This window comes from Populus alba, chromosome 16, assembly GCF_005239225.2.
Source record: "Populus alba chromosome 16, ASM523922v2, whole genome shotgun sequence".
In the NCBI taxonomy this organism is placed as follows: Eukaryota; Viridiplantae; Streptophyta; class Magnoliopsida; order Malpighiales; family Salicaceae; genus Populus; species Populus alba.
Window position 1 is genome coordinate 2,617,172 of NC_133299.1, and position 15,258 is coordinate 2,632,429.

The 15,258-nt window shown below is 33.0% G+C and overlaps 2 protein-coding genes across 2 annotated transcripts; both read left to right on the forward strand.

Annotated features, from left to right (window-relative positions):
- Positions 1–528: 528 nt before the first annotated feature.
- On the forward strand, positions 529–4,303 carry LOC118033279 (probable auxin efflux carrier component 1b). The gene is made up of 6 exons (XM_035038210.2): positions 529–1,974; positions 2,512–2,788; positions 2,883–2,968; positions 3,098–3,255; positions 3,374–3,450; positions 3,839–4,303. The coding sequence occupies exons 1-6, from the start codon at positions 873–875 to the stop codon at positions 3,903–3,905; spliced, it is 1,767 nt and encodes a 588-aa protein (XP_034894101.1). The 5' UTR covers positions 529–872; the 3' UTR covers positions 3,906–4,303.
- An 8,073-nt stretch (positions 4,304–12,376) lies between these two features.
- LOC118033278 (transcription factor bHLH106) lies at positions 12,377–14,740 on the forward strand. The gene is made up of 2 exons (XM_035038209.2): positions 12,377–12,808; positions 13,696–14,740. The coding sequence occupies exons 1-2, from the start codon at positions 12,509–12,511 to the stop codon at positions 14,119–14,121; spliced, it is 726 nt and encodes a 241-aa protein (XP_034894100.1). The 5' UTR covers positions 12,377–12,508; the 3' UTR covers positions 14,122–14,740.
- Positions 14,741–15,258: the final 518 nt, after the last annotated feature.

Consider the following 15,258-nt stretch of genomic DNA (forward strand, 5'->3'; position numbering starts at 1 on the left):
GCGTTTCCACTACCAAACTATCACTGAAAGCCCAGTTTGGCTTCTCATTTCTCAATCACCATCTATTTATCAAAAATTGCATGTCAGGAATTTCTCAGAATTGCAAGAGGTTTATATATTCATCAACCATTGATAAAGCATCAATAATATACAACTTGCAAAACACCCATATATATATATATATATATATATATATATATATATATATATATTTTAAATCACATGTGTGTTTGGTAGCAAAATCATGATATATTTTTAAGTGTTTTTTCAAATAAAAAAAATATTAAAATAATGTTATTTTAGATTTTTTATATTAATCTATTAAAATTATTGAATAATATCTAAAATAATATTAATTTTGTGTTTCATTAATAAAAAATAATTTGAAAAACATGAAAAACAGAAGCTGTATTTTTCAATACAAAAAAATAAAAATTAGAAAAGAACACAGAAATGAAAGTGGGAGAGTGAGAATCTTTTTTATGTTAAGCTCTGTTTTTCCCTTCATTTTTCACTCCTTTCTTTTTCTCTCTGATATGCTGCTGGCTAGTCCTTTTCCTCTCTCTCTCCACGCACACACACAACTACGCTCTTCTCCTCTCCCTTCCCCCCCTCTCCAGTACAGGGCCTTAGGTATATAGATACCATCTTTCTTTGAAAACATAGTACTCTTATTTCTGTTTCTAACTAGTTTGGCAGCAGAGAAAACGAGGGAAAACCTGAGGGAAAAGTGAGAAAATTACGAAGGGTCTAATTTGCCTTGCATAATCTGCAAAACCTCTCTGGGTTTTACTGTTAACTCAATTTTCTCATCTGGGTACTCTTTGAAGCTCCCAAAACCTCTCTTAAAAACTAAACTCGATAAAGCAACGATGATCAGTATCGTAGACCTCTACCATGTCCTTACAGCTGTGGTACCCCTCTATGTGGCCATGATTTTGGCTTATGGTTCTGTCAAATGGTGGAAAATCTTTAGCCCTGATCAATGTTCAGGGATCAACAGATTTGTTGCTCTGTTTGCAGTACCTTTGCTTTCTTTTCACTTCATTTCCTCCAACAACCCCTATGCTATGAACTTAAGGTTCATTGCTGCAGATACTCTTCAAAAAATTATTGTCTTGGTGGTTTTAGCTATTTGGTCCAGAGCTAGCTCCAGAGGCTCCCTTGAATGGTCCATTACTTTGTTTTCACTCTCTAGTCTTCCAAACACTCTTGTTATGGGCATCCCTTTGCTGAAGGGAATGTATGGAGATTCCTCAGGGACTCTCATGGTCCAAATAGTTGTTCTTCAATGCATAATATGGTACACATTGATGCTGTTCTTGTTTGAGTATAGAGGAGCTAGAATCTTGATTGGTGAACAGTTTCCTGACACAGCTGGCTCTATAATATCCTTCAGGGTTGATTCTGATATTCTTTCTTTAGATGGTAGAGAGCCATTGCAAACCGAGGCTGAAGTCGGTGAAGATGGGAAGTTACATGTTACTGTTCGGAAATCAACTAGTTCAAGATCAGAAGTTTTTTCTCACATGTCCCACGGTCTAAATTCTGGTCTTTCATTGACTCCTAGACCATCTAATTTGACCAATGCAGAGATATACTCTCTACAATCCTCAAGGAATCCTACCCCAAGAGCATCGAGTTTTAATCATACCGATTTTTACTCCATGGTTAATGGCAAGAATGCGAGTCCAAGACACTCTAACTTCACTAACTTGCAATTCGATGAAGAAAGTGGAGGACTTGGGGTATTTGGTAATGTTCCAAGAGCAAATGGAAGTGCTTATCCTGCTCCACCAAATGCTGGAATCTTTTCTCCTGGGGGTAAAAAGAAGGCAAATGGGGCTGAGAATGGCAAGGATTTGCATATGTTTGTTTGGAGTTCAAGTGCTTCACCAGTATCTGAAGGTGGCCTACATGTCTTTAAGGGAGGGGATTATGGCAATGACCTCGGTGGGGTAGCTCACCATAAAGGTATAAACACTAATACTAGACGGTATTTGTTTTAGTTTTTGGATTTTGTTGGTTTCTTACATGTTGTGATTGTGATTACAAGTTATTGGGCAGAAGAGTTGTGGTTTATTTCTTGGAACCTTGTGTCTATTGGGAAAACTATTTTTGTCTTGTTGAATATTAGTGATTTTTTCATTGGAGAAAGCTTACTTATTTTTCTGTTATGTCAAGTGGGATTTGTTGGTTTTTGTTTGTTACACTTTTTTTCTTGGTAGCTTTTCATTTTGCCCTCGCTTTAGCATGGGCATGGCTTTGATGCTTTTATCAACAAGGTGTCCCTTTTATTTTTATTTTATTTCCTAACTTTCATCACTGGTAAGTCATGGTAACATCTCTAGTTGTGTAACCTTGCTGGTATTGTGTACCACAATTAGTGTTAATGTTCATGTTTAGAGTACCTATGGCATTGTTTTACTTACTTCTTAAAAAAACAGAATCCCCTGTCTCAAACTGGTGTTATTTTCCCAGGCACTAATGTGTTTTAATTGTGATGTTTAGATTATGATGAGTTTGGTCGAGATGAGTTCAGCTTTGGAAATAGACCTGGACCTAATGGAGTGGATCGGGATGGTCCAGTGCTTTCTAAGCTTGGTTCAAGCTCTACAGCCGAGCTACACCCAAAGAGTGCTGCTAATGGTGAAGCCAAGCCAACTGTCATGCCTCCTACAAGCGTTATGACAAGACTCATTCTCATTATGGTGTGGAGAAAACTTATAAGAAATCCAAATACCTATTCCAGCCTGATTGGCCTCACCTGGTCTCTTGTTTCATTCAAGTATGATGCTAGACTATACAACTCACCATTCAGTTTATTGAGAACTTTTCTCCCGTTCGATACATTACCTCAGGAATTATTTGCAATATTACAGGTGGAACATAATGATGCCCGCGATCATTGCTAAGTCAATAGCTATTCTATCTGATGCTGGTCTTGGGATGGCCATGTTTAGTCTTGGTAAGTTAATAATCAGACTCTATTAAACGATTTCTTGACTTGTTTGCTTGATCTATCTTGGTAACTTGGCTGCAATTTGGAAAGGGCCTGTCATTGTTGACTAAATAAAATAATTTTGTGGGTTTGTAGGTTTGTTCATGGCATTGCAGCCTAGGATTATCGCCTGTGGAAACTCAATCGCTTCCTTTGCCATGGGTGTTAGATTCCTCACAGGTCCTGCAGTCATGGCTGCTGCTTCATTTGCTGTTGGTCTACGAGGAGATCTGCTGCGCATTGCCATAGTGCAGGTAAAAACCCTGAAAATAGTCGTATAAATATCACACCAAATGTGTCTATAGACTATTTTTTGTTTATATGTATTCTACTTGTTCTATCAGTTGACCGAATAGTGTTTTGAATTTTCAGGCAGCTCTTCCACAAGGGATTGTGCCCTTTGTCTTTGCAAAAGAATATAATGTTCATCCTGACATACTGAGCACTGGGTTCGATACTCTAAATCCCTGTTTTTTACTCTAATATAATTCCTGCTGAACTGCGTTTATTTTTAGAAACTCAAAACACTTTTGGTAAGAAATTATTCTGCTTGTTCATAAATCGTTTTCATGGGATCATGAATGATAGTGATGGTTCATTGTAAAGATTTGCTTTTTATACGAATCTTAATGCAAAGCAGTTTACAACATTATTAGAAAATTAACATATATTAGCTGTAGCTTCCACATCAATCGTTGAACTGTAACTTGCTTGCTTATGTACCACATACAAGCATGAGTGTAGCATTAATGACTTCAATCCCGTAATTATGCGTTATTTAGTATTGTAGTGTCTTTTGTTTTTGTTTTTGATATCTTGATTTTCATGTGGCTGCAGGGTTATATTTGGGATGCTAATTGCTCTGCCCATCACACTGGTCTACTACATTTTGCTGGGACTTTGAAGGCGAGGGCATCACAGGAGCTCTGACGAGCATGGCATCGCAGGAGCTGATGAGCAACAATTAGTTATTACAGTAGTAGTACCTAACACATCTGGCCAATGGGAATTTTCGGGCATCATGTAAAAGAACATGAAACGAAGTTAGAAAGAAACTAGCGAGGAGAAGGCTTTAGGAAGAGTTGTTAGGAAATGGAACAAAGTGTAATTCTCTAATGAAATAACCATTGGAGGGCCTAGAAATCTTCAAGTCTTTTTGCCTTTTTCCCCTCTCTAAAGCCGTGCGCTTTTTGCCTTTTGTTCTTCTGATCAAAGAAAGTGAAGCTTGCTTGCATTTGAGATGCCCCTGTTGATTAACCTTCTTTTAAGTTCAAAAAAATAAGATTGCTATTAAATTCTGTACGGAAAGCGCAGTAAAAACCCGTGTCCACCGCAACAACCAGGACCAAGACATGGGAAAGCACACAGGGTTTTCGGGTTCTCAGCCTTTGTGGCCATGGATCTAAAAAGGTTGCAAGGGTGTAAAGAGCACTAGCTGTCATGTCCTGTTCTTGTCTATGAACTAGCATACATTTTAAGACTACACTTGAAAAGTTTGCAGGCCTATGAGTCTAGACTTAAAAGGGACCTTTATAGGATGTGTTTGGCAACATGACATAGCTTTATGATAATGGCAACACTAGGAGGCTGTCATGCTCGGTAGGTTTTGCTGGTTTGTTGGAGACCATTAATGGACCTCTAGCGAGGCTGTCTTCTGGAAGTGGGCTTATAAAGGCATGTTGATTTAGGGTTACTTCTCCATCGATTCTGTCATGGAAAGTCTTCTTCAATGGGAAAAGCAATCATGGTCCTTGAATTGTTGAGCTTTATTCTTTACACTTCCCATTCTTTCCAGCCAAACATGCTTTGCCCTCTCAAGCAAATGGTTGTGTCTATAAAATCTACAAGCGATAAAGAGATTTTATGTCTTTAAAATAGCTATAAATACAACTTTTGTGCTCTAAAATATGAAATACAAGAGCCCATGTCATGTTTTTATTGTTGATGTTGTTGTTTGTTTTTTTACTGGGAACAATATAATTAAATGCTAATTAAACGCAGAAAAGCAAGGAATTTAAGAAATCAAAAGCATTGCTTCTTTTAAGGATTCTGGATCCTCTAATTATTTGATTAATTATGGAATGGTGGGAAGGTGAGTTATAATTTTGTTTTGTGATAATGGTGGTGATGCCATGCATCATGGACATCAAAATTTCCTCAAGAATAAAGTGGGATAAGGTGTCGAGGAATATTCACTTTCCAAGAATTTATTTATTTATTGTTTTGATGGAGAGACCCTGGGGACTCTTTCCCCCCACTATAAACAATGCTTTCAAGAAGCATAATTACCTGGTACTTGGGATTTTGAGATGCCGCACAAATGTTTCTACTTTTACTCCAAAGTCTTGGATACTGCTTTTTACTGTGATCGTTTTGTTTTTTTTTTTTTTATATAAAAAAATATTTCTTAATAATTTTAATCAATTATAATTTTTTAAATTATATCAGTAAAGGCTTTCATGTTACCAAATACGAACTTATAGTAGTATATTTTGTTTATGCTTTTATATACACACCACTTATTTATTCTCGATCCATGATCTAATTAAAACCAATTAACTTTTTGTATATAAAAAATTCATTAACTTCCCTTACTTATAACTTGAATCTTGTGCTTGTCGTGTTTAATAGTCCTATATAAGGTATTTTTGGATGTGGTTTAACATTACAAAACTAACTGTTCTGGGGTTATAATAGCGGTTTCGAAGTATTTTTTGTTTGGTAATATATTAAAATAATATATTTTTTTTATTTTTTTAAAATTAACACATAAAACAATATAAAATTATAAAAATAAAATATTTTTAATATATATTTTTTAAATTTTAAAAAAACATGATTTCAATCATATTTTTCAAGCAGTCTCGGCCTGTTTTTGTAGCAACTTCAAAATAAACTGCTAAATAAAGATTAATCACTTTTGTAACTCACCGGCCTGTCTTGTTCTCCACCGGCCTATCTCTTGCATGCCAATTGAAAATAGGAAGATCAAATGATGTTCCATCATTTCACTTCATCAAAAGCCGTATCCTCATACCAGCACGCTTAATTTATGGAAGTAACAATATAAAATTATGAGAAGGAGAGAAAAATAATGCAGCAATTCGCCGTTTTCAACAGATAGTGTTTCTAAGATAATAATTTATTTATTTTGATTTCAAAACATTAAAATAATAAAAAAATACAAAAAAATTAATTTAAAATAAACATTTAAACCCAATAGTTTAAGCTTTTAGGTGAGATCTTAAAATATGATATATATTATTCTCTAACACACCCCCTCAAATGAAAGCTTTTAGACTTGAAACTTGCGCAAACTTACATTCATCTTATGTTTAATTTTTATCAAATAAATAAGGATAATGAGATTCGAACTCGTGACCATTTGGTCATCAATGTTCTAAATGATGTCAAAAAATATTTCAATTCAGTAGTTTAAATTATACAGTAAAATTTAAAATTTTTTATATTATTTTTTAATAAATTTTTTAATTGGAAAAAAAGGTCCCATGATCTGCAAATCATGGTTAGTGACAGAGGCTTACTAAAAAGCACTTTAATGGGTGCAAAGTGACCAATCTCCATCGAAAGCAGACAACACTGCTGAGTTGCCCTAATTAATATCACAAGTGGGTTCGACTTTTCTCCTCTTTATTTTCATAGTTCAGAACACACTAATTGAACTATGAAAAGTGCAAGAATATTGAGATGACCTTAGTGAAAATAATGATGAAGCCAGTTCGTAATTTTCTGTATGATCTTCCATAGAGTGTGAAGCACATGTGCCACCATTGCTAGCATCCCTCGAGGCCTTATATAGTTTTTTCCCTTTTGCTTTCAATATTATTTTAGTTCCTTGGCAAAGCAGAAGGTCAGTAGCTCCTGGAATATATATTGCACGATCCACACCACCCCATTTGCCTTTTTATAATGTAATTAATATGTGTGAGCTTACAAGTAGGTGTAAAGGCAGGAGGGAGGCTCGTTTTCTGTGGAGACCATGAACACAGAACATGTTGGTGGATGGTTGGATGTGAAAAGACTGGTTGCAGTGACAACAGAAGTGCTTTTTTTTTTTTTTTTTTTAATCTTGTAAAAAGAGTGCTTTCTGAGAAATATAGAGATCCTAACATTGCTGGCCATATACAAACTTCAGTCAGCCAATTCGAGCTACGCATTGTCTTGTAGATGAGCCAATGTTTAAGGCTGGCCTTTTAAGTAGTGAATGGCTCCGTACATTACTAGAAAATCGATGAAAATTAATTTAGTTGAAAGAATAAATTACTGACCAAAATAATTTTATCTCTAATTCTATCAGTATATACCAAAAAAAAATACTAATCAGTGATACGGTTGGTATATACTGACCATATTACCGACGAATTATATAGCTTTTTAAAAAGTTATAATGATGTGATGTCGTGGATTTTTTCAGACTATTTTATCGATAAAATGACTGAGGGAATTCAAACCTAGATTTTTTATACAATGACGTAATATACTCACTAGCAGGCTTACCGATAGGTATGACCGACGATCACTATTTCTACGGACGTATTCTATCGGTGAGGCCATTGGATAAAAATGTTACTGACAATTTGCGTGCCTACACGACAGAATTAATTCCGTCGATAAAATTGTTTAATGGTATAATGGTATACCTAACCTTTGAGTTCATAGTTGAGCTAGATGTAAATTTTTTTCCTCAATTATTATATATTGGGAAATTTTGATTTCTGAAATACACCATGAAAGATGATTTTTATGTCGTTTTTTATCCCACTGTTGTTTAGTGCCAATGATTGAATCACAATGCTAAGTGAAACATCACTAATTTAATATTTCTAATCAGAAAATGGTCTGGGGTCTTATTTCTACTATGAAAACGAAAAAATCCTGGGTTGAATTTAATTATTGTATAGTTCCAAAATCATGTTGTTCTTGAGGAAATGGTTTCTGGCCTAGCCTCAATATACGCATGTTTATGTATAATCTAGGTTGATTTGAGTGCTTGAATCACTTACAAGCCCACTCAAGCAGAGACAGATAATAGCAAGGCCCGAGCACGATGAGTTTTTCCATTGATTTATGAAGCTTCACTGTTGGCTCATATCGAGCCTACGGTCCATATTATATTTTTGCAGCCATGAAAACATAGCAGGCGTATAGGCTGTACGATTATAGGTCATCATTTAAGAATTGATTCACTAGACTGCTTCGAGTTTTATAATTATCATTCAAATCCAAAGGATGGGAAATTCAAGGAAAAATGTATGTTTTTTCAAACATTATGTTTTGAGATCTTTATATTTTTCTTCCAAGTTTGAACGATTATTTCACTTTTCGTAGTAGAGGGAAACAACACCTAATCCTGTTGGTCTCTTTGTGATAGGGCAACCCCAGAGATGTCCAGAAATAACCTGACACAAGTGGCTACTGTTTTGATAGATTGTCACCCTACACAGTGATGATCGTCTAATATTTTTATTTATAAAGCTTAATTATCAATTTTTTATTTTTATTTTGAGTTGCCGTGTTTTTTTTTTTTTATTATTATTATTAATATAAATATTCAGGTTAGCCTATGCATAACTTAACATATTTTACGAGTACTGAAATTAACAACCATGTAAATCTTATAGCCCGACTTTGAGGTTTGTAAAACTTGAATTAGTGATTTCTAAAAAACAAATTTAAGATTTAACCGGTTGAGGTATATTTCTTTAGCAATAACACATCTATTTATTATATTTTTTTATATCTAAAAAAATAAGGTTGGAGTTTTTCACATTTTAGTATTTTATCTTAAGTCAGATCTAAAAAAAACCCTCTAACCTATATAATTAATATCGATTAAGTCCTCAGCATATATATAAAATGCAATACAAGCAGTATAAAATAAGTTAATCGAAGATCACAATGGGTTTCTATTATACATTCCCATCAACACTTGTGTTGATAACAAAAATTTAGGGCATATTTAGAAGTATGGTAGAAATTATTTTTTAAAGTGATTTTAATTTGAAAATAAATTAAAATAATATATTTTTTTAAAAAAATATTTTTAATATCAACACATTAAAACTATTCAAAGACATAAAAATAAATAAATTCAAAGCTAATTTTTTTTTTTAAAAAAGCCAGGTTAGACCACAATAAAAAACAAATTTTAATATATTTAGGTGATCATTACTATTTTAATATAACATGAAATAATTTTAAAAAAGATAAGAAAAAACCCATAAAAATTTTGTTGGAATTAGGTAGATCAAATTCAGTAAAAAAGAAGAAGAAGCCAGAGACAAAAATTTATGAACACATTTAAGCGCACAAGAATCCCTCGAAACGCTGGGCACAATTACACAGCTAGTTGAAAATTAAAGCAAATAATTTAATTTATCGTTGCATCTGTATAAAAAATTAAGAATCACTAATCCCACCATAAAAACAGTCAAATTATCTTTATTTTTATTTTTGACATTGAAAATTATTTTTAATTTATTTGTACAATTGTGAGCTATCATCTCGCAGTCAATCTAAGTCTTAAGTACTTATAAATGGAAATTAATGGAACTGTGTATCGAAAACCAGGCCCAGATGCCTTAGGGCTCAAGCTGGTTGCTGCACAAAATATGCATGCCGCTAAATGAGTTATCATGGGGCAGGAAAATCCATAAGAATATATTGGAAACAGTGGAAATCATTTGCAAATTCCAATTTTTTTTGGGTTACAGGCGAATTAAGATGCATTTTGCAGGTAATAAAGTTACTTATATTAACAAAGCTATATATGGCTCGAATTAAACCTATAGTCAAATTCTCAAATTAATAATCAAAATTATTTATGTATAAGAAGAAAATTAAAAAAAAAAGAGAGAGAGAAAGGGATTGTGCTTGGACTTTGGATCCCCCGGCTCCCATTAACAAAGGGTTCGGCTACCTCATCTGCCTTTCCTTAACATCATTACAATGATATTCTGTGTTTCAAAGAAGAACCCAATAGTTTTTTTGCTATTTACTTCTTGATTTTTTCTCCTTTTAACTGGCCTAGTAGTAATCTTTTGTTCATGATGATTATGAAAAAAACTTGTTTGACCGCTACAGTGTTCTGTCCTCATCACAATTTCAATTTGTAAATGGATCGAGCAAAGAAACCCTACCATTCATGATTGATGTCCTGACCACAATTTTAATTTGTAAAAGGATCAAGCAAAAACATCCATGATTGATAGTTTACCTGCTTTAACTCAGACACAAACATATTAATAATAGTTTTTTTTTTAAAAATAATATTTATTTATTATAGGTGATAATTATTTTCGATTTGATTTGATTTTTATTAAAACATAATAATTAAATTGATTTTTATTTTAAATAAATCAAAATCGATTTGACTAGGTTTTTCTTATTAGCCAGCACTGCCTTAGGCATTCATGCAACATACCAAGCTACAAACTGAATAATCTTGCAGATACATTGATGATTATTTACTATTGAATAGTAGCCTTTAGGTCAGCATCCACAACTCTTTCTAACATGGTGAAAAAGAATAAACGCAAAGGTTGAATATGAGTTTTCCTCTCAAGACTTTACGGAATATAAGATTTCTGGAAAATTTTCCAAAGCTGACTTTTTTTTGAAAAATTATTACATGGATCACGTTCGATTGGTCGGCGAACCAGTATTGTTATTGGCGACGGAACAAACAGAAATCAAGCTAGTACTGTGGTGCATATCTCAGGTTTTGGTTTGCAATTCATAAATCCACTAATTACTTATGAATTTGATGTTTAATGGTGGCATGGAATGGAGATTAATTTTCGTTAGCAAAAAGAAGAAATTATTTTTGAGGATTATATATAGATAATTAGAAGGTGCATTTCATATGTTTTCAACCGGGGCTTAATTAATTCAAAGGTTAATGTAATATCCTATATTAACGAGTGAGAGTTAGGTATCTAGTTTTAATAGTAGTGTTGGCTACTAACATGTTATACGTATTTAGAGGTATCAGATTAAAAAATAAGCTTGCGTTATTAAGAACAAAACCATGAAAACAATAAGGTTTGAAGCAGATAATAATATACAATATGTTGGGCCGGGATATTACAGTTAATTAGTTAATATTAATTTATTTTCTCAAAAATTTCATGTAGTGATGGATGATGAAAAAAAATCAGGATCTATACAGCACCATAATTAGTTTGTGCTTATCAAATATGAACGATTTGAGTTTTTAACCTAAAAGAAAAATGCAGTCTTAATATCAAATTAATCAACACTATTTATATTTGATAAAAAAAAAATGAAAATTAATCATAATGAATTCCTTTATCTACCCTTAAAATAATTATATAGGATTTAAAATGTTTAAGAGAAAATGAATTCTTGTTAACTAGTTTTAGAATTGATATTATTTTCTCATATATTTCCTCAAATGAAAGCTATCCAGATTAAAAATTTACACAAACTCACTTTAACATATACTTGATTTTTTTTCAAATAAACAAAAATAATGAGATCTGAACTCATGACCACTTGATCATCAAAGCTAGATTTAATACCATATCAAAGAATTCAATTCAAATCAATAGCTTAAATTATTAAATAAAATTTTAAAATATAATTTATATTATTCTTTAATAATTAATTTTAAAATAATGTTAAATTCACCTATTCAATATCAATTGAGTTTAAAAAGGAAATAAAAATGTAACCTGTAAATGTGTGAGTGGCTCAGCCATGCTATTACGCTTCAAAATCCCAAAGAACGCATGTCCTGATCATAGTCATTTGAGAACTGATTTGAAAAGGGTACGAGTCACTAAATCATTGGATTAATGCTGCTTAATTATTTTATTGAAACAGTATGGTTTCATTTTTTCAAAGAAATCACTTGGTGTTGATATTGATGTAGATGGGTTTGAACCAGGATTTAATTACCCGTATCAACTAAAGTTTTTTTTTTTTTTTTTTTTTTATCAGGCAGTACTCTAAAGAAAAAAATATATTTTAACAAGTTATTTTATATTTAGGATGAAAGAGAAACTGAAAGTTTAAAGAGAAAAAATAGTTAAATTTTTTCCTTCATTTTATAGCTTTTCTAAAAAAATAAAACATATATGAAAAAATTTTAATTTTAACAAAATATATTTTAATATCTTAAGAAACTCAAAAAAAAAAATAAGTAAAAAATTATTTTGATAATTATTGTTTTACGGCTCAAATGTACTCAGCAGACGGGGTTCAACAGCTATAGTCATAGCTCCTATTATCAGTAGTCCTCCGGGTCCACTGCTTTGCACGAAACCTTATCCTAAAACGACATAATAAGTCAAATCAAACGACTACAAATAAAAATCCCTTTAAAGACAAACCCAGAACCACCGAAAGGCAGAGAGCCCTACACTATTTTCAACACAAAAAAGATAGAAAATTTCCCCTTCCCTTCCCTTCCCTTCCCTCCGTTACACTTTCTCTTCTCTTAGAGCAATCCAAAAACACAACATGCAGCCTGAAAACTGCTCAGAGAATTCACAGTTGTACCGCTTTCTTGCAGAGAATGGAATGATTAACGTTGGAGCATATGGTTTCCCAGGCGCCGCGATGCAAACCTTGTGTACCTCATCATCCACCTCCTACCATAACAATAATTACCACTTTGAAAGTTCTGTAATCACTGATATGACACCGCAAGATAGAGCTCTTGCTGCTTTGAAGAATCATAAGGAAGCTGAGAAGAGAAGGAGAGAGAGGATTAACTCTCATCTTGATAAGCTTAGAGGCCTCCTTCTTTGCAATTCCAAGGTAGTTATATAAATATTTTATGTGTGTATACTATTTGTCGTGTTTTCTAAGTCTTTTTTTGTGTGTGAATTGATCATGTTTTTAGTCATGAAGTTTAAGGGATTATATTAATATTCTATCTCTAAAATTCTCTCGTGAGAGGGTTGTCTTGATTGTGAGAGAAAAGGATCACAATCAACTTGCCGCTTTAAAGTTGTTTTCATGGCACAGTTTGTGATTCTTTTTTTGATGAAAAAAAGAAAGTAAATTTTCTCTTCCGGGATTCATCTAGACTTAAAAAACATGATGTGTTTCAGGGTATTCCACAATGTTTTGCTTTATTAATTTTGACTGTTCGGCTGCTAGAATCTAGCTATGGGAAGTGAAAAAAAATCGAAACTTCGAGTTTTAGACTTTTCAGTTTTCATTACCTTCGACCCGCGAAGCCGAAATCCCTGCTGCCTGACTTGACGTTTGCCTCATCAAAATCAGTTGGCATTTGTATTGTACTCCAATGTCCTTTTTTTTTTTAAGATCAACTAAACAATGGTTTTCACGTTTAGTGCTCCATTCAATGATTTTTCTTCTTCTATCAGTTTACCTGCTCCTTTTACTTGGAAACCAAACGGGAAGGCTCTATACAGGCCTTATTGTTGCTACAATACTGAGATTCAGATTCTGAAATCTTGGATCTATTCAAGTCTTTTGAGACTTTCGGATTATTGTTCAAACAGCTAGCGTGTATATATATAAATATATCTGCAAAAGCAAAAGAAGCTTCCCTTTTCTTCCCCTCTCTTCTTATAGGGTGTAAGTTTTTTAAGAAAGTTGCTAATCGTTTTGCATTTAGAATCTACTACAGCTAGGGTTTCTAATCAATCTTGTTTACTTTGTTTCAATTTTTACAGACAGACAAAGCTTCACTTCTAGCAAAGGTTGTTCAAAGAGTTAGAGAGCTGAAACAACAGACCTCAGAGCTTTCTGGACTTGAATCTTTCCCATCAGAAACAGATGAAGTCACTGTACTCTCTGGTGAATATTCAAGCGATGGACAACTAATATTTAAGGCATCTCTTTGTTGTGAAGACCGGTTGGATCTCATGCCAGACCTAAATGAGATACTGAAATCTCTACATTTGAAGACATTGAAAGCTGAAATGGTAACACTAGGAGGAAGAATTAGGAATGTTCTTATCATTGCGGCCGATAAAGATCATAGTGTTGAGTCGGTCCATTTCTTGCAAAATGCATTGAAATCTTTGCTAGAACGCTCGAATTCTAGCGAGAAATCGAAAAGGCGAAGGATATTAGACCGAAAATTAGTAAGCCAATGATGATTAGTATTATTGTCTGTCGTAGTTAATTTCTTTTTTAGTCTTCCCTTGATCTTCTTCTTGTTTTTTTATTATTATTATTATTATTATTTTAGGTGTTACAGGCTTGTGCAGTCTGGTTAATTTCTATAGTTGTGTGGGTTTGTTTGTTTTAGTTTAAACCCAGAAAAGAATCGGAGGGGATAAAAAAAGGGAAATGAGTTTGCGTGGTAGTTTGGTTTTTTTCATTTAACTGGTCTAGGGTTTTAGATTATTGGAAATCTCCTGCATGTGATCATATCTTCCATGTAAGGAGACAAAGCTGAAGAATCAAAGAATCTGTAATGAAGATGGTGAAGGAGCAGAAATCTTTTTACGTGATGTATGATTATGGTATCTGTAAAAGCAAATATTTATGTGAGTTTCCAAGCAGAAATTGAAGACTTTTTGCCTGCGTGTACGTACTACATAGATTTCATTTGATTATCTTCTCTATGATATTTGGCTGTAAAAGGCATTTCTATATCTACCTTTATCCAATTGATGTGTAGTACTAGAGTTCCATTATTGAGCATTTTGTCTGTAATGTACACTGATTTTAAAGAAAGCAAGAGAAGGGAAAGATTCTGAAGTTAATGTAGACTGCTTGAGTTAGATGCAATCTCAGAATTTGATGCTTAACTATTTAATTCGGACAGCAGAGGACTTGCAAGAGTCTTCTGTAAGAGAATTTAAGATTGTGATTGTTTAAGATCCTAAATATATTATATATATATATATAAAAAAAAAAACCACAAGAGAAGACAAGGTGGAACGACATGCTCACAAGAATCCAAGAGGATCTCTGCTCTATTTCGCAGGTGTATTGGGAGTCGATGAAAACCAACACGCTTCCCTAACTCTTTTTAGAGAAATTGTTGTGTTTTTCCCTGTAGAAAATTTCTCTCCCGATCAAACACGGTTGAGAAAATAATTTTTAAACTGTATGGATAGCACATGCGTATCTTATAATTGTTTTTTTCTTTTCTAGCTCGTGTAACATTAATGAATTTTATAATCAGAATTTCGATGTCTTTCATTCTTTTATTTTCTTTTTTATTTTTTCTCTCCTATTTTTCTTCTATATAGTTAAAAAATAAATATAAAAATAACTAATAA